We start from the raw sequence: 25,065 nt of genomic DNA on the forward strand, positions 1-25,065 counted from the left end.
GGCTGGGCGAGGTGACTCACACCTGTAATCCCAGCACTTTGGGAGGCCGAGGCAGGTGAATCACCTGAGGTCAGGAGTTCGAGACCAGCCTGACTAACATGGTGCAACCCCGTCTCTACTAAAAATACAAAATTAGCCGTGTGTGGTGATCCATGCCTGTAATCCCAGCTACTTGGGAGGCCGAGGCAGGAGAATCACTTGAACCTGGGAGGCAGAGGTTGCAGTGAGCCGAGATCACGCCATTGCACTCCAGCCTGGGCAACAAGAGTGAAACTCCGTCTCAAAAAATAGTTAATTGTTAGCTTATGTAAAGGATTACATTAAAACTTGTGGAACCAACAGTACATCTTGTGTGGTAATGTGAAGCATTGTTTCTATGTTGTGTAAGATTTGAGGATGAGATTGTGTTCCTTAATTTAACATCTTTGTTTTACAGTAGTGAGGAATAATGTAATTACATCAATTTTATAGTTTATGCAACTTGGCTGCAGTTTCCTGTGGCTTGTTTGTACTCAGCCTGTGAGAGTCATAGAACCGTAGTCTCATAGCCTCATCTTTTAACACTCTTTGAATAATAACATCATATAAGGGGAAAGTATTACTATTACCATGTTGCCTTTTAGGTAGGAGGCTATACCTGGAGGCAGTTTAAACTTTTAAAATCAAAGGCGGTACCAAAAAGAAGCAGGGCTGGACAAGTAGATGAGGTAGGTGAACAGTGAGGTCATGACAAGGCTAAGTAGAAGGACAAGTTGAGGCAGTTTATGAGAAGAGAGTTTAGTGACTAACTTTGGGATTTTTTGTTCTTTCTTGCAGGAAGCAGTTGGCTATCTTGGCTGACCTAGTGAAAGATTTACCACTGGAGTTTGACTTCCTCTTTTCACAGTCTCAAGCAGAAGTGATCTCTGGGAAGCAGGAAGGTACTGGGCCTTAAGGGGTGCAGCTGGTTCACCTCTAAGCCAACCATGGCACAGCCTCTCTAACGGGTGTTTAGAATTATTCTATATATCTGATTTTAATTTTTCTGCCAATAATTTTCTTGATTCTGCTACATAGTTGATTTGATTATTTCCATATTTTGCATTAGCATCTGTTTTAGAATGCTGGTTCTGGAAGTCAAAAATGTGTATCTCTTTTTAACTTAGTGCTAAGCAATATGTTTATAAGAATGTATTAGTATTTAATGATTTCAGTTGGATATTTGGTTAGCTAACTATACTTTTGAAAACATATATAGTTCTAGGAGTTGTATTGAGTTTGTCAAAGTCAAATGTAAGGTAAATTATTAAAGTAAGGAGAAACTTTAATTCCAAGGGATGATCAGAATGAGTTACTTTTGTTTTGTTATGCCTTCATTGCAATTACTATGCAGTATTGATAATTCCCTGGAATCTCACACTATTGGGTTTGTACTTTTAGAGTGAATATGTGTTCTCATGCAGCCAAATTGGCCAGTTTGATGAATTATATTTCCATTTCTTATAAACGAGAAGGAGATTTATATGTCTTCTAATTGCAGACATATACATGGGAAAAGATTTACCTTTTAAAATTTCAGTATTGCATTTTTCAGTTGTAAAATTTCTATTTTGATCTTCTTAATATTCTACTTCTTTTCTTTTCTGTTTCTTTGCTGAGACCTTCTATCTTTCCATTCATTGTAGGACTGCCCATATTTCTTGGTTATATGGTTGCTCTAATATCTTTGATAATTCCAATATATGTGTCATCTCAGAGTTGGCATCTTTTGATTGTCTTTTCTCTTGTGAGTTGAGATTTTCCTGGTTCTTTGTATGCCAAGTATTTTTATATGCCATCCTGGACATTTTGAATATTACATTATGAGACTCTGGGTCCTGTTTAAATCAAAGAGAACTTTTTTTTTTGTTTTAGGAGGCAGTTGATCTCAAGTTCTGAGCTGCTTTCTGTAGGCTGTGAATCTTTTTTTTTTTTTTTTTTTGAGACAGAGTTGCACTCTTGTTACCAACAATGAGTGCAATGGTGTGATCTCTGCTTACTGCAATCTCCACCTCCTGGGTTCAAGTGATTCTCCTGCCTCAGCCTCCCAAGTAGCTTGGATTACAGGCATGCACTACCATGCCTGGCTAATTTTGTATTTTTAGTAGAGACAGGGTTTCACCATGTTGGTCAGGCTGGGCTCAAACTCCTGACCTCGTGATCCGCCTGCCTCAGCCTCCCAAAGTGCTAGGATAACAGGCGCGAGCCACTGCGGCTGGCCCGTGATTCTATTAGTTCATTTTTCTTTTCTTTCTTTCTTTCTTTCCTTTTTTTTTTTTTTTTTGAGACAGAGTCTCGCTCTGTCATCCAGACTGGAGTGCAGTGTCGTGGTCTCAGCCCACTGCAACCTCCGCTCCCTGGTTCAAGCGACTCTCCTGCCTCAGCCTCCCGAGTAGCTGGGACTATAGGCGTGTGCTACCACACCTGGCTAATTTTTTGTATTTTTAGTAGAGACGGAGTTTCACTGTGTTAACCAGGATGGTCTCGATCTCCTGACCTCGTGATCCACCCGCCTCAGCCTCCCAAAGTGCTGGAATTACAGGTGTGAGCCACCGTGCCCAGCCTATTAGTTCATTTTTCAAAGCCTTGGCCACTGCTATTTGGATTTGTCCTGTGTGTCAGCCAGTGGCTAATCTGGAACCTGGGCAGTGGCCTAGCCTGTAGTTCAGCTCTCAGAGCTGTTTGGATATTGTTTAGGGTCAGATCCATGTATTTGTAGCTTGGAGGTGAGCCCAGGGGTTCATACACAACTTTGCTCCCTACTGTCTGTGATCCCTCTGCCACTTTCTGGTTCCTTGGAGCTCCCTTTCATGATCCTCCTGTCAGAATACCAGGGCTTTAATTTGCCCACTCTCTGCCATGCACTTCTCATGACTGCATCTGCATCCAGGGCCAAGCGGTAGGAGGACAGAGGGAGCCTAAATAAACAATAGGATTTGTTTCACAGTCTTGAAGCTACAGCTTCTCTGGTCAGAGAAAAGAATTCAAAGCCCTCAGAGTTTTAGGTACCTGCTCAAATTCTACCTCTGTTGCCTGAGGTTAGAGAGAACAAAATAAGAAAAAAAAAAGCAGGAGATTTCCCTTATTTTCTCTGAACTTTTGGCATTCCTTTTTCTGTTCTTTGGACCAGAAAATGAGTTGAAGTTCCTCTGTTCACACCTGGTGTTTACTTTCATGTTTCAAGCTGCTCTTAAGTCTAGACCAGGTAATATCTGAGGGGGAAAAAATGGGACACTCACTACTGGCTTGGTGGTAGTTTAAACCCTGGTCTCTTTCCCAGTGTGCTCATTATCATTTACTTTCAGAGTTTCCAGAAAGCTGCTCCATGCATTCTATCTAGAGTTTATATTTGTATTCAGTGGGGAGACAAGATTGCCCAGAACTAGAACTCCAAAATTTACATTTTTTCTTTTTTTTCGATATCTTCGTGACATTCAGATGATTTATACTTCTTAGACATTTGTTATACAATTAATTTCTATTCATTGAGGAAATTTAGAAGATGCAAATAATTTTAAAAGGGAAAAAAATCACAAGATGAAAGATTTGAAATTCCTACATTGAGAGTATGGAATAAAATACTATGATTACTTTTTCCAAGAAAAAGAGGAAAGAGAAGCCCTAAGGGAGAGGTGTATACATGGCATAGCAGTAGAGAATTAAGTGAGGGCTTTTCTGTTTCTTACTTAGGGGTTTATGCATGGATTGGAATCAACTTTGTTTTGGGAAGATTCGACCACGAGGATGGTGAGTAATATTGTCTTTTTATGACAGTTTACCTAAGGGCTGAAGATTTAAGTTATAACCTATCAGTAGCATGTAAATGCAAATTTTGAGTTGTTTTTCTTTTTTCAAACATAAGATGCTTCATTTTCCAGTCCTAATTTGCTTTCTTTGATTTCTTTTTAACTTTTTAATATGGAAAGTTTCAAACATTCACAAAAGTAGAATAATAAAATGAACCTCCATGGACCCATTACCCAGGCTCAATATTTACTAATGTTTTGCCATTTCTCCCCCATATCCCCCCATGTATTAAAGGTTTTTTTTTCTCATTGAATGTTTTAAAAAGCAAACCCCAGACATGTAATTTTTATTTTCATGTATGTCAGTATGTATCTACAACAGATAAGGGGTTTCAAAATGAACAAAAAATATATCCATAATGCCATTTTTAAATTTAATAGAATTAACAATTTCTAATATCATACAATACGTATCTAATACCCTATCCAGGTATAGATTTTCCTGATTTTCTCAAGAATGTTTATTTGTAGTGGGCTTGTTCAAATCAGAATCTGAACAAGGGTCATGCATTGCATTTGATTAATATGTCTCTTTAGTCTCTTTTGATCTATAATTGTTAACCTTACCACCTCACTCCCCTGCCTTTAAAAGCAAGAAAAAATTGGATCACCTGGTAGAAAGAATTTGCCACATGCTAGATTTGATTGACTGCATCTTTGTGGGGTTAACATGTTTTCTTTAACATGTTTCTTATCCCCTCATATGTCCTTTAAACTGGAGGTCAGATATAGATGTTTGATTAGACTCAGATTCAATTCCATCTGCAAGACTAAATCATAGAAGGCGCTGTGTGTTTTCCACTACTCACATCAGGAGTTTTGTAATGTCTGGTTGACTCACTTTTTGTCATGCTCAGACTGATCAGGTATTGAGAGTTCAAGTATTATCAGCCTGATCTAACTTAGTATTAAAATTCCTTATCTGCCTTTCATGGAATTGTGGTAATAGCCAATTGTGATCATTGCTTGGACATGTTTTTCATTAGAGATTGCAAAATGGTGGTATTTCTAATTCTGTCATTCCTTCTGCATTTAACAGCTAGAATTTTTATGTAATGAACTTTTCTTGATCAACTCTTTGGTTACCCTGACATATAGTTCTTATGGGAAAGACAGAATAAATCCTTGATTCTTTTTATTCATCACATTTCTGAATAATGAGTTGGTGTCTAGCAACTTCCAAAGGTAACCAGTGGAAAAAAAGTTTTAATTATTATTATGAACTCATGGATTTTAATATATTAGATGCATTAGAGCCCATCACATTATTACTATTTTAAGGAGCATCTTTAGGTTGGCTCCTGTATCCTTTTAATATGACCCCAATACTCTTTTATATTCCCCTTGCTATCTGGTACAGCAATGTATTCCAGGGTCATCTTGTATACTTTCTACCCTAGACCTGGCATTGGCCTGTTTTTAAAAGAGCCCTGGTTTCTTTTAGTAAAAGATGGTATTTAGAGATTATTGGTCCAGATACCACAGGTGGTCATTACTCCTGGGATATCATTGCTTCTAGGCCTTTCAGTGAACACAGCTAGGAAATATGTATTTTTTAGAAAGAGAAAAATAAATGAGTTCATAGTCATATTTCTGACTCATATGTAAGATTATAGGGTGCTATTAATTTATTTGATTTTTATACCTATATCCTTTTTGTTCTGTTATGCTGAATCTTTGTTCCTAAAGATATCGAGATAAACATTTATTTGTTTTATTCCACAATATGTTTCATAATTTTTTTTTTTTTTTTTTTTTTGAGACAGTCTTGCTCTGTCACCCAGGCTGGAGTGCAGTGGTGCAATCTCGGCTCACTACAACCTCCACCTGTCGGGTTCAAGCGATTCTCCTGCCTCAGCCCCCTGAGTAGTTGGGATTACAGGTGTGCAGCACCATGCCCGGCTAATTTTTGTGTTTTAGTAGAGACAGGGTTTCACCATATTGGTCAAGCTGGTCTCGAACTCCTGACCTTGTGATCTGCCTGCCTCAGTCTCCCTTCATAATTTTTAAATAATAAAACCAACAATATTGTTAACAAGACTACTGTGATGTAGCTTAAGATATTTGTTTCTTTTGTCCTTAGGCTATATCCTACTAGGGATACGTAGTCAAAATGTCATGTTTAAGTAATTCGCAAGAATTATTCTTTGTGTAATATATAGTTGATTCAGTTAGTATACTTGTTTGCTTTCTTTTTTTTATTTTGAGACAGGTTCTCTGTCACTGAGGCTAGAGTTTAGTGGTGCGATAATAGCTCACTGCAGCCTCAAACTCTTGGGCACAAATGATCCTCTGGCCTCAGCCTCCTGAGTAGCTGGGACTACAGGTGTGCACCACCATGCCCAGCTAATTAAAAAAAAATTTTTTTTTTTATGAGAGTGTCTCACTATGTTGCCTAGGCTGGTCTTGAACTCCTCGGCTCACATAATCCTCCCACCTTGGCCTCCCAGTGTTTTGGGATTACAGGTGTGAGCCATGGCACCTGCCTGCTTTCAAATTTTCAAGGGATTGCTGTTTTGGGGGTTTGACTTAATTTTATTTTTTAATTACTAGGGCCTTTTTGTTCTCTTATTTATTTCAGAATCAGATGCTGAGGCTACCCAGGAATTGGCAGCAGGACGGAGAAGGACAGTAGGGATACTGGATATGGGAGGAGCCTCTCTCCAAATTGCTTATGAAGTTCCTACCTCAACCTCTGTCCTTCCTGCAAAGCAGGTACTTTACCTTTTAGGGAAATTTAGTTGCTAGGAATGCTAGTATTTGAGAAGGAAGGACACTGTCTTTGGACTTAGACCAACCTACCTGGCTCTAAATATTTGTTCAGATACTTGCTAGCTTGCGTTATCTTGAGTAGGTTACCTCTCTGAGCCTCAGCTTCCTCCTGTGTGAAAAAGGAATAATAATAGTATCTACCTCATAAAGTTATGAGGATCAAATAATACCATGTTTGTAAAGCATTTAGCAAACTGTCCAGCATAAGTGTTCGATACATTTTAACAATTATAACTATACTAGGTATCTCCTGCCATTGCTGAGGATAAACATGATAATGCATTTACATTCTGGAGCACAGTATTTGATACATATCTATTGTTCAATAAATGTTATTCCCTTTCCCCTTACTGATGATTCCATTCTGGGCCTTCTAATAATCCTTACCCCACTAGAATGTAAAGAATGTATTTTGAGGGAGAAGTTTCATCCTACACAGACACTTTTTGTACAGCCATTATGTACACCTATTATGTACACCCATTATGTGCAAGGAATAGACAATATTATGTACAAGGAATAGACATGTGAGTTACACTGTCCCTAAAAACTTATAATTTATCTGTCAGTGGAGACAGCTTGTGATATCAGGGAGACTGTAGCAGTGCTTAACTTGATCTAAACCAGGGCTTCTCATCGTTGGCACTCTTGACATTTTGGGTCAGATAATTCTTTGTCATCAGGGGTTATCCCATGCATCATATGATATCTCTTGCCTATACCAGATGTCAGTAACAACCCTCCCCCTTCCAGTTGTGACAATCAAAAGTGTCTCCAGACATTACCAGATGTGTGAGTAAGGGTGGAAATTGCCCATCATTGAGAACATCTGGTTTAAACAGAGAGCTGTGGCAATATGGGGACTGGCAGCCAACTTAGTTTGCAAAGTTGAATGGGAGCCATTCTTGCTTCATGGAAGGTAAAGTATTTACCTGGGCCTTGGATGAGAGTAGGCTTTCTTTTTTTTTGCAGAGTGGAGGCTGAGGGAAGGCCACCTGCATGGAGGGAACACTATATACAAAGGCACAGAAAAAGCAGCACAGAGGCCAGAATGTCCAGGGAATGACGAATAGCCTTTTGCAGTATAGGATTTTCAGGTGTGCTAGTAGTTAAGACTGGGAAGATAAGATGGAGCTAAATCATGAGCAGTATTGAGTGCTATCATAGGGGGACTGGCTTTTATTTCCATAGATAGTGGAAAACCACCAAAGGTTTTTGAGTAAGGCAGTCACATGGGCCTCAGTTTCATTTATAAAATAATTAAACTGTGAAGGTCCTTCTCAGCTCTGAATTTTGTGATGATGTCAGTTGTGTGACTGTGATCTGATCTTTTTGTAGTGAAAAAATTTTTGTGTCAGTAGGAGAAAGAATATAGGTCACGGAACCTTGAGTGAGAAGTAATAAAAGGCTGAGTTAGACAAAGTAAGTGGAAATGAAAGGGAGGGGACAGATTTCAGGGGATAGTTTGGAGTGAAAACCCAATGTAATTGAGCGATTGATTGTGGTAGTGTGAGTAGGGTGGGAGGATGGCCAGCAGTGCTGAGGATCTATCCTAGATAACCAGAAGACTGAGGAACCCAGTAACTGAAAGAAGAGCAACAGGGGTAAGGGCAGGGGTGATATTAAGCAAACAGTATTGTCCTGAGAGATCTGGATGAGAGCGTCTATCTGGTCTTCTAGTTCAGAAGTTGTAAAACTAATGACTTCAATTTTGGATATATTGAATTTAAGATACCCAAGGAACATATATGTCAGAATATCCACAGGACTGTTGGAAATGTGAGTTTAGCAGTCAGCAGAGAATTTCATGCTGGGGTTGGAAATGTGGGGGACTAACTAGGTTGTGATACTTTTTAGTCTATATTCGTTAGTATGTATTTAACAGGTAAAACGAAGGCATGGATCTGATACTAAGAAATAGGTGACAAGTGGGACTGGGGCTTCAAGTCTTAAAGAAATGACTTTTGTGTGTGTGCAGATTTAGAAAGGAACACGGTTATGGAAAGCAACACTGGTACGGAATGCATACTTGCAAGCAACAAATTAGATTTACATATAGCAGGCCGGGCACGGTGGCTGACGCCTGTAATCCCAGCACTTTGGGAAGCCAAGGCGGGTGGATCACCTGAGGTCAGGAGTTTAGGACCAGTCTGGCCAACATGGTGAAACCCCATCTCTACTAAAAATACAAAAATTAGCTGGGCAGGGTGGGCAGGCACCTCTAACCCTGCTACTCAGGGGGCTGAGGCAGGAGAATCGCTTGAACCTGGGAGGCAGAAGTTGCAGTGAGCCAAGATCGCACCACTGCATTCCAGCCTGGGTGACAGAGTGAGACCCCATCTCAAAAAAAAAAAAAAAATAGTAATTACACATAGCAATATAATGGCTCTTCAAGATGAATCTTAGTGCTTGGTAAAAATGGAAGAAACTGTGAGACAATGGCATTTAAAACATTTTAAATAATCCTGAATGCCTAATATATTTTTTTGTACAACTCACAAAGTTATGTACATTCACAAAGTTGTGCAGCCACCACTATTGAATTCCAGAACATTTCATCGCCCCAAAAAGAAACCCCCCCTATATTCACTCCCCACTCATTTCCCATTAGCAGTCACTCCTCATTCTCTCCTCTCCCTACCCCTGACAACTATTCATCTACTTTCTCTCTCCAGTGGATTTGCCTATTCCGGACATTTTGTATAAATGAAATCATACAATATGTGGTGTTTTACGTCTGGCTTCTTTTACTTAGCAAAATGTTTTCAAGGTTCAGCCATCTCGTGGTATGGGTATTTCATTCCTTTTTATGGCTGAACAGCATTCCATTGCATGACCAACCATGCTGTATTTTGTTTATCCATTTATCAGCTGATGAACATTTCAGTGGTTTTCCCTTTTTGGCTATTATGCACAGTGCTGCTGTGAACATTCATATACACATTTTTCTATGTACATAAGTTTTTTTTTTTTTTTTTTTTTGAGATGGGGTTTCACTCTTGTCACTCAGGCTGGAGTGCCATGGCACGATCTCGGCTCACTGCAACCTCTGCCTCCCAGGTTCAAGCGATTCTCCTGCCTCAGCCTCCTGAGTAGCTGGGATTACAGGCACCCACCACCATGCCTGGCTAATTTTTGTATTTTTAGTAGAGACGGAGTTTCACCATGTTGGCCAGGCTGGTCTCGAACTCCTGGCCTCAAGTGATCCACCCTCCTTGGCCTCCCAAAGTGCTGGGATTATAGGCATGAGCCACCATGCCCACCCCAGTTTTTGGATCTCTTGGTATATACCTTGGAGTGAAATTGCAGGGCACAATGGTATTTTCACAAATTAAAAAGAAATACATTCAAAACAAGAATCCTCATTTTATAATAATACATATATACAAAAATTATACATAACACATTAGAATGGTTGCCCATGGCAGAGAGTGGAATGAGATTAAGTATGAAGATAAAAGAGAATAAATAAATAAAGCAAAAGAGAGGCTTTGCCATGATAATGTGGAATGAGCTGAGGAATATGATTAATTCAGCCTCTGCCCTTGAGGCTCAAGAAAAAAATATAGCACCTTTTCATTGGCAGTACAATAAAATTGAACTTTCCCAATCCCCAAACCTGTCACAAGGAACCTTAGGGCTTCTTGGATAATGTTAGAAAAGGCCACAGAACTGGGCACGGTGGCTCACACCTGTAATCCCAGCACTTTGGGAGGCTGAGAAGGGCTGATCATGAGGTCAAGAGATCGAGAACATCCTGGCCAACATGGTGAAACCCGTCTCCACTAAAAATACAAAAATTAGCTGGGCATGGTGGCACGCGCCTGTAGTCCCAACTACTCAGGAGGCTGAGGCAGCAGAATTGCTTGAACCTGGGAGGCGGAGGTTGCAGTGAGCCGAGAGCATGCCACTGCACTCCAGCCTGGTGACACAGTGAGACTCTGCCCCCCAAAAAAAAGAAAAGAAAAAGAAAAGGCCACAGAATAGATCTTATGATGATCCACAGAGTTCCTTAAATTTATTTTTATTAAAGGATTTTTTCCTATTAAAATAACACATTCCCATTGTGGGGAATTGGAAAATACAGAAAAATACATGTGAGAAAATGATATCTGTAGTAATTCTACCTCCTATATAACTACAGATAGTGTTTTGGGTTTCTAATTTCATATTTAGTTTTTAATTTAGTGTCTAATTTGTACCTTTTAGTGCAGTCTTGTCATTTTGTGTCTTTGTTTAAAATAATGCTATGAGGATGAAAGAATGCTTAAGATGTTTTAAAGAGTAGTCATAGAAATGAAGCCTCGTGTATTAGCAATGTCATAGCTTTCTAGAAGGCAACCAAAACTAAAATTCCCTTTTTCTCTTGGTATTGTATTATAGGAAGAAGCTGCCAAGATCCTGCTGGCTGAGTTCAACCTGGGCTGTGATGTGCAACACACTGAACACGTGTACAGGGTTTATGTCACAACTTTTCTGGGTTTCGGAGGCAACTTTGCCCGGCAGCGCTACGAAGACCTTGTTCTGAATGAAACTCTTAACAAAAACAGGTACATTTGATATGGGATCTGAGTTTCTGAAATATAATGTCAGGCTGCAGATATTAGGGAGAAATATTCACATCCTCCTAAGACAGATAAGTCCCTGCTTCCTCCTTCTTTCTGACTACCCCTGCCAATGGGGTAGCATCTCTTAAAGACCTCTATTAGCAGTCCCACTCTGGGTGAGGGTGCATTCTGATCTTTGTTATTAGGACTCATAAAGTACAGTAGCTTATTGTGATCTCTTGCTGTTTCCCATATTCAGACCTGACATCATGGGAAAAGGGAGATGAATTAAATTGCCAGTTTAAAATGTACAATATATAGTGTAGCTGCTAGCAGTTCCTTCTGCATGGAAGTGTTCAAGACATATTTGTTGAATTACAGTGCAGTTGCATCTTTTGTGAGAGTTCAGTTCTGTAGTATGTCTAAAAGATAAAAAGCAAGCGTAGTTAAAATTAACTTTTAAAATGGTCTCTCATCAAATTCATAATAGTCAGTTTTTCCTTTAGCATTGGACAGATCACAGATTCTTCATTTGAGTACCAGATGAAGTAGTTAGACCTTAATGTACAAACAGTGGTGGGATTTCTTGTTTCTTTTTTGTTTTTTAAGTCTGTAAAATTATTTATTTTATCATTAAGCACACTGAAGGAAAGCATAAGAGAAAGCAGAGTTCTTTTCCATCATTAAATTTACACAAAATTTTGGAATGAAACCAGTTTAAGTAATTGGGTGATTGATTGTGGTGGCGTAGGTAGGGCAGGGAGGATGGCCAGCAGTGCTGAGGGTCTAGCCTAGGTAACCAGAAGGGTGAGAAACCCAGTCACGGAGAGAAGGACCACAGATGAAAGGGCAGGGCTGATACTAAGCAAACAACACACTTACCTATGTATACTTAACCATTTAGCTACGAACACTAGCTTGAAGAAGTACTGGTATACCCCGTTTGTAATAATTTATCCACAGCAATCAATTATCTTATATTTACAGCATGTTGAAGTAAATATTGTCCCATAAGTCTATTTTGTTTTTATAAGTCTTAGTCTCTAGGAGTTCAAGGTGCTTTGGGAGAATCCTGGTGCCCTGGATGATTGACTAATGCATTAAAATCAAGTGGTGTGTTTGTATTCTGAAAGTACTCCTAAATCTATACAAACATTGCTTGGGTTGAGGTGCTCAGATGTCTCCTGCAGGCACCATGATGTTTGAAGATCATTTGTTTTGAAAGTTTCACACCAGTTTTGGTTTTCCTTCTTCATTAGCTGCTGTGCTTCCTTTTCCATTTTCTTCTTTTGTTCTACTCCTTTCTTTTCTGTCTGCTGTTTTCTGCTGCCTCCAAACTACTTCTTGCCAGACTGCATCTTCTTCTTCCCATGCGTTGGTATTTTCTTGCCAAGTAGCTAAGTCACCTACATCAGGTGACTGATGAGTAAAAGGCATATCTTGTGTAGCTGCCAGTCTATTAACCTATTTCCTGAGATGGCAAAATGATCATTGTCTCTTCTCAGTAACAATTTTCTGAGTTTTCCTTACAGTTGGTGTCACATCCTTAAAATAGTCGGTTCCAGTTGTTGTAAAGTGTTCTGTTGTACTGCCTCATTCCATTCTCACTCTCGGTCTTTACACCTGTGGGTGCATCCTCATTCTAAGAAGTCCACTCTTCAACATCTGTCTGTTTAGGAACTGATGAATAATTAACTGCAATTGGCAAAGTTACTTGGACCCCAACTTAATTTCTGTCCTTGGACAGATCTTCATACTCATCATTTTGAGGAATGAGAATATGGTTGCTAGGCAAGTATAAACTCAAAATAACTGGACCTGTGTTACGGCCATGGTGGGAATCAAAGCTTTCCAGTCTTCTCCCCATTCAGAGGCTCCAGGCTCTGCAGGTGGCTTCCTGGAGCTGGTGCTGTGCCTGTTCTGTTCCAGCACTGCTCATTCAGAGGCAGGCATGGGCTCCATCACCATTGCCAGCCATTGCACATGGGCCACTGCCGTGGTCTGCTCTTCAGGAATCTCTCCCCACAGCCCTTCCCACCTCACCCCCTACCAGTTGTATTTTTAAACATTAGAATCACACTCCGCACGATAAGGTCCTTGCACTTTTAGGAGGTACGTGGGAATGAAGACCAGATGGAGAACAGCAGATTCACATCTCCAATTTCACTACAGACTAGGAAATACACATGTTGACTAAAACGTCGAACAGAATTGATCACCATATTCCTCTTTTTTTTCTAAATTTAACTTGCTGAAGTTAAATGTTTATGTGATGAAATTGCACTCCATCCTCGTTTCTAGAGATATCATGAAAACCAGTAGTAAGATATTTCTGATGCACATTGTGTTTCTTAGACTAGGTTGAATACAGGCATGACGTGTTTTTTTGTTTGTTTGTTTTTGTCATTGTGGCAGATTGCTTGGTCAGAAGACAGGTCTGAGTCCCGACAATCCATTTCTGGATCCCTGCCTGCCAGTGGGACTCACAGATGTGGTGGAGAGGAACAGCCAAGTCTTACATGTCCGAGGAAGAGGAGACTGGGTGTCTTGTGGGGCAATGCTGAGCCCCCTGCTGGCTCGCTCCAACACCAGCCAGGCCTCACTCAATGGCATCTATCAGTCGCCTATTGACTTCAACAACAGCGAGTTCTACGGCTTCTCTGAGTTTTTTTATTGTACAGAGGATGTGTTGCGTATTGGTGGCCGCTACCATGGGCCAACATTTGCCAAGGCTGCTCAGGTAAATTATTAATGATAAACATGGCTTATGCTGGCAGCAGCCATTTATTGAATGCCTCAATCTGTGCCAGGTGCTGTGCAAAGGGCTTTGCATACAGAATCTCACTTGTTCTTTGCAGGAGCCCTTTGAACACTCATTTTACAGATGAGGAAGTGGACAGAGAACTTAAGGATCTAGCTATGCTGTACTGCCTTCTAATTAACTAAATTTATTTTCCATGGATGTCATACCACCCAAATTATTACCCAGGCATAAAATTTTTGTGTTGGCTAATGGTTTTTCTTCCAACTTTCCAATAGTCTTGTTTAATGTTTATGCCCAAGAAATGTCACCTCCAGTATTTTTCCTCTTGCTAGCTATTCTCTGTTGTAATGTGCTTTTGGAGATGATATCACCCAGAGGGGCAAGCCCATCTTTCTTTTGGTTTGAGGTATTAAGAGGCAGAGTGGTATGGGGTCCCTGGGAATATTAGATGTTGTAAAAAGCAATGATGGTGGAAGTTTGTTTAGATTTAAAATAGAGGAGTAAAAATTCACTCTGAGCATATATAGGACTTAAGCATCATATAAGTTTAAATCATTGGTACCTGGACAGATGAAAGTTTAGCCAGCTTTCTATCATTTTCTGCTTTATTTAGGGCCATCTCTTTGAATTGTTGCGTGTCTCTATCTTTTTCATCAGAGAAACGAATGGGAGAATCTGTCCTCATATTTCTTTTTTTCTTGAGATGGGGTCTCGCTCTGTAGCCCAGGCTGGAGTGCATTGGCATGATCTCAGCTCACTGCAACCTCTGCCTTCCGGGTTCAAGTGATTCTCCTGCCTCAGCCTCCCGAGTAGCTGGGATTACAGATGCCCACCACCATGCCTGGCTAATTTTTGTTATTTTTAATAGAGATGGGGTTTTGCCATGTTGGCCAGGCTGGTTTGGAACTCCTGGCCTCAGGTGATCTGCCCGCCTTGGCCCCCCAAAGTGCTGAGATTACAGGCGTGAGTCACCGTACCCAGCCTCTCCTCATATTTCCCTCCCTCCCTCCCTTCCCTCCTTCTTCCCTGCCTACCTTTCTCTTTCTTTCTTACAATTCTCTAGGGTTCTCTTAGTGTAAGGCTTCCAGCAGAATAATATCTGCAGTATCTGTACTATTCTGCTCCCAAAAGACAGTCCTTAAGAAATACTGTGGGACACCTGGTTTGTATTTGCTCCTTTCTCTCCAGCCTCCAGGATGACCTTCATGCTCCCTTTTTTTCTGGAGCCCAGAGCTCCCTAACTATCCATGGCCTGACTCTTTCTCTTATCTCAAAACTTCTTCAAATTCTATTCCCTTGAACACCAAAAGGCTCAAGTTATTGGGCTTAACATATTATCTTTTCCACGTAAAAGCGATTTTTTTCCCTTACCTTTTTAACTTTGACTCAAACGTTATCTTCCCAGAGCCACCTTCTGGGACCACTCTATCCAAAATGACAACGCTCCCCATATTACCTGTTGCCCTTTCCTGCTTTATTTTCCCCTGAGCATTTATGTTATCCAACGTACCGTGTGTGTGTGTGTGTGTGTGTGTGTGTGTGTGTGTGTGTGTGTGTGTGTTTATTGTCTGTCTCCTACCACTAGAATGTAAGCTTCCTGAGGACAGGAATTTTTGTCTGTTTTATTTACTGCATGATTCCCTGGCATCTAGAACAGCACCTGGCACATAGCAGACATTCAGTAAATGTTAGTTTACTGAACAAACCAAAAGGAATGATTATTTTGGTGAGAATTACAACACCGAGGGAGGCCAATGACAGGTTTCTAACCATCCTCTTCCATCTGCTCTCCCTGCTCATGTCAGTCCTATGTGGAGTAGAATGAAACTATCTTTGTCTTTTGACGTTGCTATTTGTTAATCCTAACCTCAGCCCCTCTGAAGCCTAAGAGGCTCAGAAGCCACATCAAGCTGGCTTGGTGCTAGACATGGGATGACGGGAATAAACAGGGGTATGATGCAGTGTTTAGTGAATGAACACACCATTTCTGTTTTCCTTTGTCAGCTGGTAGCCCACAAGTAACTTTAGAAATGGAACAGCTGTGACTGTGGGGAAGGTAGAGAGTTTGCCTTCAAATTCATGTTGCACTATTTCTCTGTGGTTGATCCAGGATTACTGTGGCATGACTTGGTCGGTACTAACTCAGAGATTCAAGAATGGCCTCTTTTCATCACATGCAGATGAGCATCGACTCAAGTAAGTTACTTCCCTTTCCTCCTTAGATGTGGACTTAAAATCTAGATGGCAGATTATAATGGAGAGTGAGCAATAATGCAGATTAGATTTCATGTTGAGGGAGCATTTGATTATTCCAGACTTGATTTTCTCAGGGATAGGGGCCAAAATAGTGAGCCTATTATAGCAAAGCCAGAAGAAATCAGTGGTTACCAAACAGAGTTCTCATCAAGTGATTTGACAACAAAAGTGATTTTTTTTTTTTTTTTGAGACAGAGTCTCACTTTGTTGCCCAGGCTGGAGTGCAGTGGCATGATCTTAGCTCACTGCAACCTCCGCCTCCTGGGTTCCAGCGATTCTCCTGCCTCAGCCCCCCAAGTAGCTGGGACTATAGGCACGTGCCACCATGCCTGGCCAATTTTTGTATTTTTTTGTAGAGACAGGGTTTCGCAATGTTGCCAGGCTGGTCTTGAACTCCTGAGCTCAAGTGATCCGCCTGCCTCGCCCTCCCAGAGTGCTAGGATTACAGGTATGAGCCACTGGGCCCGGCCAAAAGTGATTTTTTTTTTAACTTTGTATTATAGATAATATCAAACATATAGAAAAGTAGAGAGAATAGCAACATAAACCCTCATGTAACTATCACACAGCTTCAACAAATAACATTTTGCCAGTATGGTTCATTGGTCCTTTCATTTTTAAATGTTTTAGTTAAAAATTGTTTAAAATTGCCGGGCATGGTGGCTCACACCTGTAATCCTAGCGCTTTGGGAGGCTGAGGTGGGTGGATCACCTGAGTTCAGGAGTTCAAGACCAGCCTGGCCAACATGGCGAAACCCCCTCTCCACTAAAAATACAAAAATTAGCAGGGTTTGGTGGCAGGTGCCTGTAATCCCAGCTACTCGGGAGGCCGAGGCAGGGAGAATTGCTTGAACCCAGGAGGTGGAGGTTGTAGTGAGCTGAGATCGCGCCACTGCACTCCAGCGTGGGTGACAGAGTGAGACTCTGTCTCAAAAAAAAAAAAAAAATTGTTTTAACATAAACAAAACTAGAATAGTGTAATCAACTCCTGTGTACCTGTCACCCTGCTTTCCTACTAACATTTATCAGCTCCTGGCCCATCTTGTTTTTATCTGTTTTCCCATCCACAATCCCCCTCTTACTTCAACTGGGTTGTTTTGAAGCTAATCCCAAACATCATATAATTACATTTGCAGATATTTTAATATGCTCTCTGAAGATAGGGACTCTTAAAAAAAAGAAAAAGAAAAACACAGCCACAGTATCATTATTGCCTTTGTGGTAAACACAAGATAAGTAGGCTGACTTAGAAATAACCCACTTAGAGGTGAGGAAGGTGAAGCGGGAGGAGGTAGGTCTTTTAATAACTTGTGGGAATACGGAGTGGCTTATTGCAAAGGAAAGTATTAGAATTCTTTTCTCTTTTTTTAAAATTTAATTATTTTTGTCACACAGATATCAGTGTTTTAAATCGGCTTGGATGTACCAAGTCTTACATGAAGGATTCCACTTTCCCTATGACTACCCAAACCTGCGGACAGCCCAGCTGGTGTATGACCGAGAGGTTCAGTGGACGCTGGGAGCCATTCTATATAAAACACGATTCTTACCACTCAGGTAAAGTAAGACTGACCAATCTGGTATCTTGAGCTCAGAGGATATCAGTTGATGCCTCAGAATCGGTTTCTTTCTTTTTTTTTTTAACCAGCTTAGAATAGGTCTTAAGTGACCTTCCTCTCTACCCCCTCACAAAAACAAACTCCTTTACTTCCATGTGAGCCACTGTTACTACCAGGCATGCTCGAACAGAAAGAAGGTTGAGCATTACTGGTCTGGAGTCTCAGCTTTGCTGTTTCAGAAATCCAGCTTTATTTGTTTACTCACAACAAACCAGTCTTTAGGACTGAGCTCTTACTAATCACTTCCAAGATACTGACAAGCTAAAATGTCATTCTTGGGTTACCCTGGAAAACACATCTGACTAAAGAACAGGGGTAGGATGTCTAGAGCAATCTTTCATAACATACAGAGGCACTCCAGACATTGTGTCATTGACTTAGGCGGCTTTTTGGTGGGTCAGAATTAGAATAAAGGACGTGCGATGTTTTTAGTGGGGCTACTTTCATCAAACTCTGGTAGCCTGATGCCTTACTTTTATGTACTGTCAGATATTTGGGACAATTTTTAGGTACTCTGTACCCTGGACTATTTCAGATAAACTCAGATGAATTTTGTATCTTTGATGTCTGTTCCTCTAAACTCAATACCGTCAGCAGCCAGGCAGGCGACAGAAGTGAGGGAAGTGGGCTAGGTGGGGGTTGCCCACAACTGGAGCATGTATCCCAGTTAATGGGCTGGTTACTGTCACGCACAAGCACTGTCCCAGCATTTGCCAGTTCTCATCTGTCCAGAAAAGTCAGAAATCCATATTTTTTATGAAGTCTTTCAGTTTAGAGATTCGCATTCTAGAAGAACACTGCAGGTCAAACCAGACAAAACTAGATCTGGATCTGGACTGCTGAAGAGTGGCTTCTGTTCTAGCCAGGTGGACCATTACACTTGGTTTTCATATCGCCTTATTTTTATCTGACTGTAATACAGTTGATCAGGTAACAGCTTTATTTAGATATATCCTAGATCCTAAGGAAACATAGTACCTTTATTTTTTATTTTTTTTTGAGACAGGGTCTTGCTCTGTTGCCCAGGCTGAGTGTGGTGGCAGTGCCGTGTTCTTAGCTCACTGCAACCTTGAACTCCTGGGCTCAAGTGATTCTCCTGCCTCAGCCTTCTGAGTAGCTGGGAATACAGGTGCTCGCCACCATGCCCAGCTAATTTTTTGATTTTTCTTTTGCAGAGATGGGGTCTTGTTATGTTGACCAGGCTGGTTTTGAACTCCTGACTTCAAGCAATTCTCCTGGCCTGGCCTCCCAAAGTGCTTTGATTACAAGCATGTGCCACTGCACTTGGCTGCATAGCAACTTTAAAAAAAGGATTTAGACACACTCTGATTTCTTTATTGGATTCAGGGGATACCCTATTCTCATTAGTACTGTATTTATAAGCCATATTTTAAGACTTATGTTACAGGTGATCAATCTAGCCTTTCTGTTCATTGTTTGGGATTCAGTTTCAAAGGCCTTCCCATCTTGGCTTAGATTCTGGAGGGTGTAAGCCTGGAGGTCCCTTCTGGAGGCCGTGGGAAGGAAGACACAGAAGGGCTCCTGGGGCGGGGGATGTTCTTCAGCTTTGCCTGCTCTGTGGAGCTGGTGTCATAAAATGTTTACGTGGATGGAATAAATGTGATAACACTACTGGGCCTTTCAAATCAGTAAATGTCTCCCTCTGAAACTTAACAGTTTTTTCCACCTACAAATTCTTAATTCTTCCCTAGGGATCTTCGGCAGGAAGGTGTCCGACAAGCCCATGGTAGCTGGTTCCGTCTCTCCTTTGTATACAACCACTATCTCTTCTTTGCCTGTATCCTGGTGGTGCTACTGGCCATCGTCCTATACCTTCTGCGGCTACGCCGAATTCACCACCGACAAACACGAGCCTCAGCTCCATTGGACTTGCTGTGGCTTGAAGAGGTGGTGCCCATGATGGGAGTACAGGTGGGGCCGTGAGGCTGGACCAGGACTAGAGAAGCTTGAGCACCCCCGAGTTGCTGCTCATTGAATTCCTCCACTTTCTTATATAGCCTCAGATGCTGTGATGTCTGACCTTGTGGATATTTGCCCTTGGAATTTCTACTTTACTTTCTACCGTAATTCCTTCTCCGTACCCAGGTCTTCTCTGAGAGAAGCTATAATTTAATCTGTGAGGAACTAAATGACAGGAGATTGGTGCTAATACGGGGGACCAAGCTTTGTCCAAGTGAAGCAGGCTTCGACTCCTTCTGAGAGGTCTGGTGTGTTCCTAGAATCTCACCTTTTCTTCCCTTGCTAAAGCATGAAGTTTGGCATTTGGCACACTGGAAGCCTGGTTGAAATGAAACTTGTAGCATCTGATACAAAGCCAGAGACATTCTAGCAAGTGCAGCAGCCCCTTCTTTCTCTGTAACAGAGATATCATTTATGTGGAGATCCACAGCCTTTAACAGGGATCCAAGATCTTTGCAGTTCAATCGACCACATAGGAATTTCCAGGCACCAAAATGATATAACTTCCTTGCTTACTTGACAAAGAAGCCATCATGGGTGTGATCCAAGATCCCTGTCGTAGTGTTGATGATGTTAGTACATGATTTTAAAGGTTAGAACCCCTTCTAAATAAATGGTCTGTGGAAGATTTTAGTATCTTATCTGATGCCTGGTATGACGAGGATAGAAAATTTTTCCATTTTTATGTGCCTCACAGGCCGTTTGGGCATTAATTTTGCTTTTTGAGCCTTAAGTGTGTTAGTAGGATGGAGAAACTGTGATGGGGACTGGGAACCTGGATTTGTCTGATTTTAGGTCACTGTTCCCTGGGCCTGTTTTTGTGAGCCTTTACACAGGAAGATACAAAGAGAGTTCTTTCATTTCACTGCTAAAATCAGTATGTAGTTTGGGGAATGTATTTGGGTTGTTTTTAAAGAAAAGGGGAACAGAATCAGGAGAGTGGGCAAAGGCAATAAAATCAAAGTTCTTATTAATTATTTCTGAGAAATAGAAGTTTCTCAATTTCTGACTCTTGGAATGTCTGAAAGGGAGCAAATTTGGAATAGATCAATCTGTTAATAAGCCATCTGGCAACTTTCAGAACCTCTATTAAGAGACTGCTGAGTCACAAACAGCACTTCCATTAATGAAGCGAGAGGAAAAGCCATAATAATTACATCTTCACCCACTACCCTTCCAGAGCTTTGCTTCTCCTCCACATTTAGCCATTAAATTGCATGAGGATTTCTCTTCATCAGGGTCCGCATGGAATCTTTCTTATATTTTACCCTTTCCTACATGTAGCCTTGAATGTCCTTTCCACGAATATGCTCCCACGGCTGGGAGCATTTTCTTTTCTTTTCGTCACCTTTGATTTCTGGGATTAGATTAATAGGGGGAAAAGTCCCTGGCTTTAAAGAAAACAAAAGTAGAATTCTTCAAAAATAAATTTCATGCTGGGAACAGAAAGGAACTAAATGCTTCATAAAACAGGGAAAAAGAAATTAAGATCATCCTAGAAATAAACTAAGATAAAAATAAGTATACTGACCCTTGGTTGGTAGATAAAAAGATGACCAGTCTTGTATTGTTTTAAAATTAGATAAACATGGATTAAGCATGCAAAGACTCTGTTCCTTTTTTTTTTTTCTTGGAGACAAGGCCTCACGCTGTCACCCAGGCTGGAGTGCAGTTGTGCAACATCATGGCTCACCGCAGCCTCAACCTCCTGGGCTCAAACAGTCCTCCCAACTCAGACTCCAGAGTAGCTGGGACTACAGGTGTGCGCCACCACACTCAGCTAATTTTTTATTTTATTTTTTTAGAGATGGAGCCTATGTTGTCCAGGCTGGTCTCAAACTCTTGGGCTCAAGCAATCCTCCCGCCTCAGCCTCCCAAAGTGCTGGGATTACAGGCATGAGCTACTGCACCTGCCCTCTGTTTCGTTTGGAAATCTCTTAACCTTTCATTAGGGTTTCTTTCATAGCAATTTCCTTTGGTTTTTAAGACTTCTACATTGCTTTGATTTTCTTTTATTATCTGTGCTCCGTGAACCTTATGAATGCTGCTTAAAAATAATGTCAAAATATGTTTTAGCTGCCTACTCAGGTAACGTTTTCTTTTGCTCTCATCTTGGTTTCCATATATTGTTTTTGGTTTTTTTCTGAGATCTAATCAATGATCTAGTCAGAAGCTACTTCACTGGCTAACAGTGATCATGTTCATGTGCTAAAAATGAACTTGAATCAGGGAAGTAGTGGTTGGTCCAGTTTGAAAGCTCTTATTAGTATTCTTCATCCTGGCTGTAATAATAGCCATTATTTGTTATGCCTTTGTTATGTAGCAGACACTCTTAAGGATTTTATGTGTATTATTCAAATTGCTATTACTGTTCTTTTTATAGTTGAGAATCTCAGGATACCTACATTTATCACTTTTTCAATATATATGTATTTCTTATTCTTATTTTGTCTTGGAGTGTTTAATGTGTTATTTCCTGTTCATTACTTTAATATTATGGGATCTAGGCTTGTCTTTATTACCATGAGCAAGGTCTCCAGGAGTTCCACAGTACTGAAGGAAAATTTTGTCATATCCCTCAGAAGAACTGAATATTTATTATTGGTATGGGCTCCTTTGTTTATTCTCTTCTCCCAATTAATAGATTTTAAATGAAATCTTATTAGCTAGAAACAAAAGCCACTTACTCCTTGCTGAGGGCCAATTACTTAAATATATTTCTTCCTTATAATAAAATAATTTGCTTCTGGGAGCAGAAATCTATCTTGCCATACCCTTTGGTTTTTAAAGATTTCTCTTCTATTTGCATTTCTGCACTTTGGTGGTTCTCCCATGAAGATAATTATGGTGTCATAAAATTCACATTCCAGTGGTTCCTTTGAATCTTACCAACCACTCTTGTTAACAGAGACAATGAACCTGAACTGTTTTAGGACTCTTGTTATTACTGAGACAGGTCACAAACGTCAAAATAGGAGTCCGTGGCTTGTAGTGATGCTTTTTAGTCTTGTGATAGCACAATCCATCACTTTCCCCAAAATTCTTGTCATAAGAACGTAATGAAAAATATGTAAAATACCCATCTATGTGGCATTTCATTCACTTAAGTTGCAGTTAACTCTAAGCCAAATTATACCATTTTTTCTCTCTGTACTTTAGCTCCTTGAATTTCCTTAATCTGGGAAACTTTTGTTCCCACACCAAGGAACAAATTCAGGGGGTACAAGTGCAGGTTTGTTACATGAGTATATTGAGTGATGCTGAGGTTTGGGGTACAGATCCCATCACCAGGTGGTGAGCATAGTACCTAACAGATAGTTCTTTAATCCATGCCCTCCTCTCTCCCTCCCTGCTCTAGTAGTCCACAGTGTCTATTCTGGTCTGGGAAATTTTCATCACTTTCCACCAATCTTCTATTTATTCTCCAAATGTCTTCCAAAGTATCCTGCCCCACCCCCTCCTCATCCTAAGAGATTCCTTTAACTTCAAGATCATATCCAGTGATTGCTGAAAAATGTCTGCCATGCACTTGCTAAGCTAGTGTTTTTAGGCATTAACATTTATTATCACATCCATATTTATATTTTTGAAATAATTTATACTTCTCACTGGTATCATCTAAACAGATGCTTCTCACAGTTTTATGTTTTGTTTTTTGTCAGGGATGAAAGACAAGTGAGTGGTATCACTTAAGGGAAAGAACAGTAGGCTTAACGAATAGCAGACCTGGATTCTAGTTCTGGCTTTGTCATTTACTAGCTCTGGTACCCCAGGCCAGTCACTTACCATCTCTGGTTCGGTTCTCATCTATCAAACAAAGAGGCTAGACAAGATTAGAAACTAAAGGCAGAAGACAAGGTAGAAAAATCATATGATTTTGGGAAGAGCATTTTGTCCTTTGGTTTAGAAGACCAGGCTGCCCAAAAGAGCCTCCTATTTTATCCATAACCCCTGATGATAAGGTTGGTGGGAACAGAGTTTCTAATAGTAATCATAATAAATTTCAGAAGAGTTTTAAAGCTTCTGGTCAACCCCCTTGATTTATATGGGTGATAAAACTGAGGCCTAGAGCAGTTGTAATATGTGCAAAGTCATAGTGACTGGCCTCCTAGGCCCCAGTTTTCTCTGTAACACAGACACCCCAACTACTTTGTCAGCTACAATGAAATGCTCATTAACAGAATCTTTCTGCAAGTATAAACAGAATCTATTTTTTATAAAACAGCTGGCCACAACTAACCATGCCCCATCTTTACAACTGCTTCTGACATTCATTTATGACTGCTTTGCTCACATTTAGGAATAAACTTTGAAAAAATACTTTGTCAGAAATAGTGCCAAGTTTTCACTACATCTATTCTTGTACCTGTATTTCTTTTCGTACTTTTAAATTTTATACATCTTTTAAAAACAATTTTATACAATTTCCTTTACTACAACATCCAAGCAATTCATTAGATGACTGCAGCCTAGATGAAGGTATAAATGCCTATTACATCTACCTCATTAAAGAACTTCATTGTAATTCTTGGGCAGTTTCCAGACTCTGTTACAGAAACAGAGGGCTGTTTCTTTTTGTTGTCTTTAAACTTTTCAAATTAATTCAAAACTAGTATCTAATTGTCCTTTTTGCTGTGGTATGTGGTGTAATGTTGATTGGGAATAAGAATTATGGTAGAAATAGCAGATGCTTCAAATTCTCCCATATTAGTCTCTTAGGGACGCTAGCTCCAGATTCCAGCCCCTGGGGCAATAACTTGTGAGGATTTTCCTGGTGTTACAAAAAATATTGCTGTTAAAAAACTAAGACTCAAAACCAAAAGTTGTGATTAATAATAACAGGATTATTAGTCAATAATATTTTGATTAATACTATAGAATAGCAAACAGTGAATATACCTCAAATTGAAAACTTTTAGGTTGTGTTCTTGGCTCATTCTCTCATAACCTGGATCTAAGTTGGAAAGCTGTGGCACCCTGTTTGGGTGTCCCATCTACCCTGTTTTCTGTTTCTGCAGATGGCTTGTTCAAGCTTCATTTTAAGCCTGCTCTGTCTACTTATCTTCCTTATATCCTAATAGACTTCTATTGTGTTATTACACATTTCTGTTTTGCTCTAATATTTCATTATTTTCCAGTTTGTCAGTACCGTTATCAGAGGGACGAGGAAGGAATAACACACCAGTTGACCATTTTGTTTCTCTGAAAATCTGAGCAATACGGAGATCCTTTTATTAGTAAAACTGAATCATTACTCATACTACAAGGGCTTTCACTTTTAAAATGTAATCCATCATTGCTTG

At 40.3% G+C, this 25,065-nt stretch overlaps 2 protein-coding genes and 1 pseudogene across 6 annotated transcripts in view; 1 reads left to right on the forward strand and 2 right to left on the reverse strand.

Moving 5' to 3' along the window:
• Nucleotides 1-22,207, forward strand: part of ENTPD7 (ectonucleoside triphosphate diphosphohydrolase 7) — a 47,759-nt gene extending 25,552 nt beyond the window's left edge. For all 4 annotated transcript variants that reach the window (XM_063781045.1, XM_507974.9, XM_016919086.4 and 1 more), the window contains 8 exons: nt 817-920; nt 3,709-3,765; nt 6,406-6,539; nt 10,980-11,146; nt 13,559-13,883; nt 16,018-16,103; nt 17,559-17,720; nt 19,495-22,207. In XM_063781045.1, the coding sequence (XP_063637115.1) occupies nt 817-920; nt 3,709-3,765; nt 6,406-6,539; nt 10,980-11,146; nt 13,559-13,883; nt 16,018-16,103; nt 17,559-17,720; nt 19,495-19,726 (1,267 nt within the window). In that variant the 3' untranslated portion in view covers nt 19,727-22,207. The remainder of the gene's footprint in view (nt 1-816; nt 921-3,708; nt 3,766-6,405; nt 6,540-10,979; nt 11,147-13,558; nt 13,884-16,017; nt 16,104-17,558; nt 17,721-19,494) is intronic.
• Nucleotides 10,605-25,065, reverse strand: part of COX15 (cytochrome c oxidase assembly homolog COX15) — a 36,732-nt gene continuing 22,271 nt past the window's right edge. For both annotated transcript variants that reach the window (XM_016919089.4, XM_063781047.1), the window contains one exon: nt 10,605-11,565. In XM_016919089.4, the coding sequence (XP_016774578.1) occupies nt 11,500-11,565 (66 nt within the window). In that variant the 3' untranslated portion in view covers nt 10,605-11,499. The remainder of the gene's footprint in view (nt 11,566-25,065) is intronic.
• On the reverse strand, nt 12,188-13,365 carry LOC107966709 (receptor-binding cancer antigen expressed on SiSo cells-like; annotated as a pseudogene).

The sequence above is a fragment of the Pan troglodytes genome, chromosome 8 (assembly GCF_028858775.2).
Source record: "Pan troglodytes isolate AG18354 chromosome 8, NHGRI_mPanTro3-v2.0_pri, whole genome shotgun sequence".
Lineage (NCBI taxonomy): Eukaryota > Metazoa > Chordata > Mammalia > Primates > Hominidae > Pan > Pan troglodytes.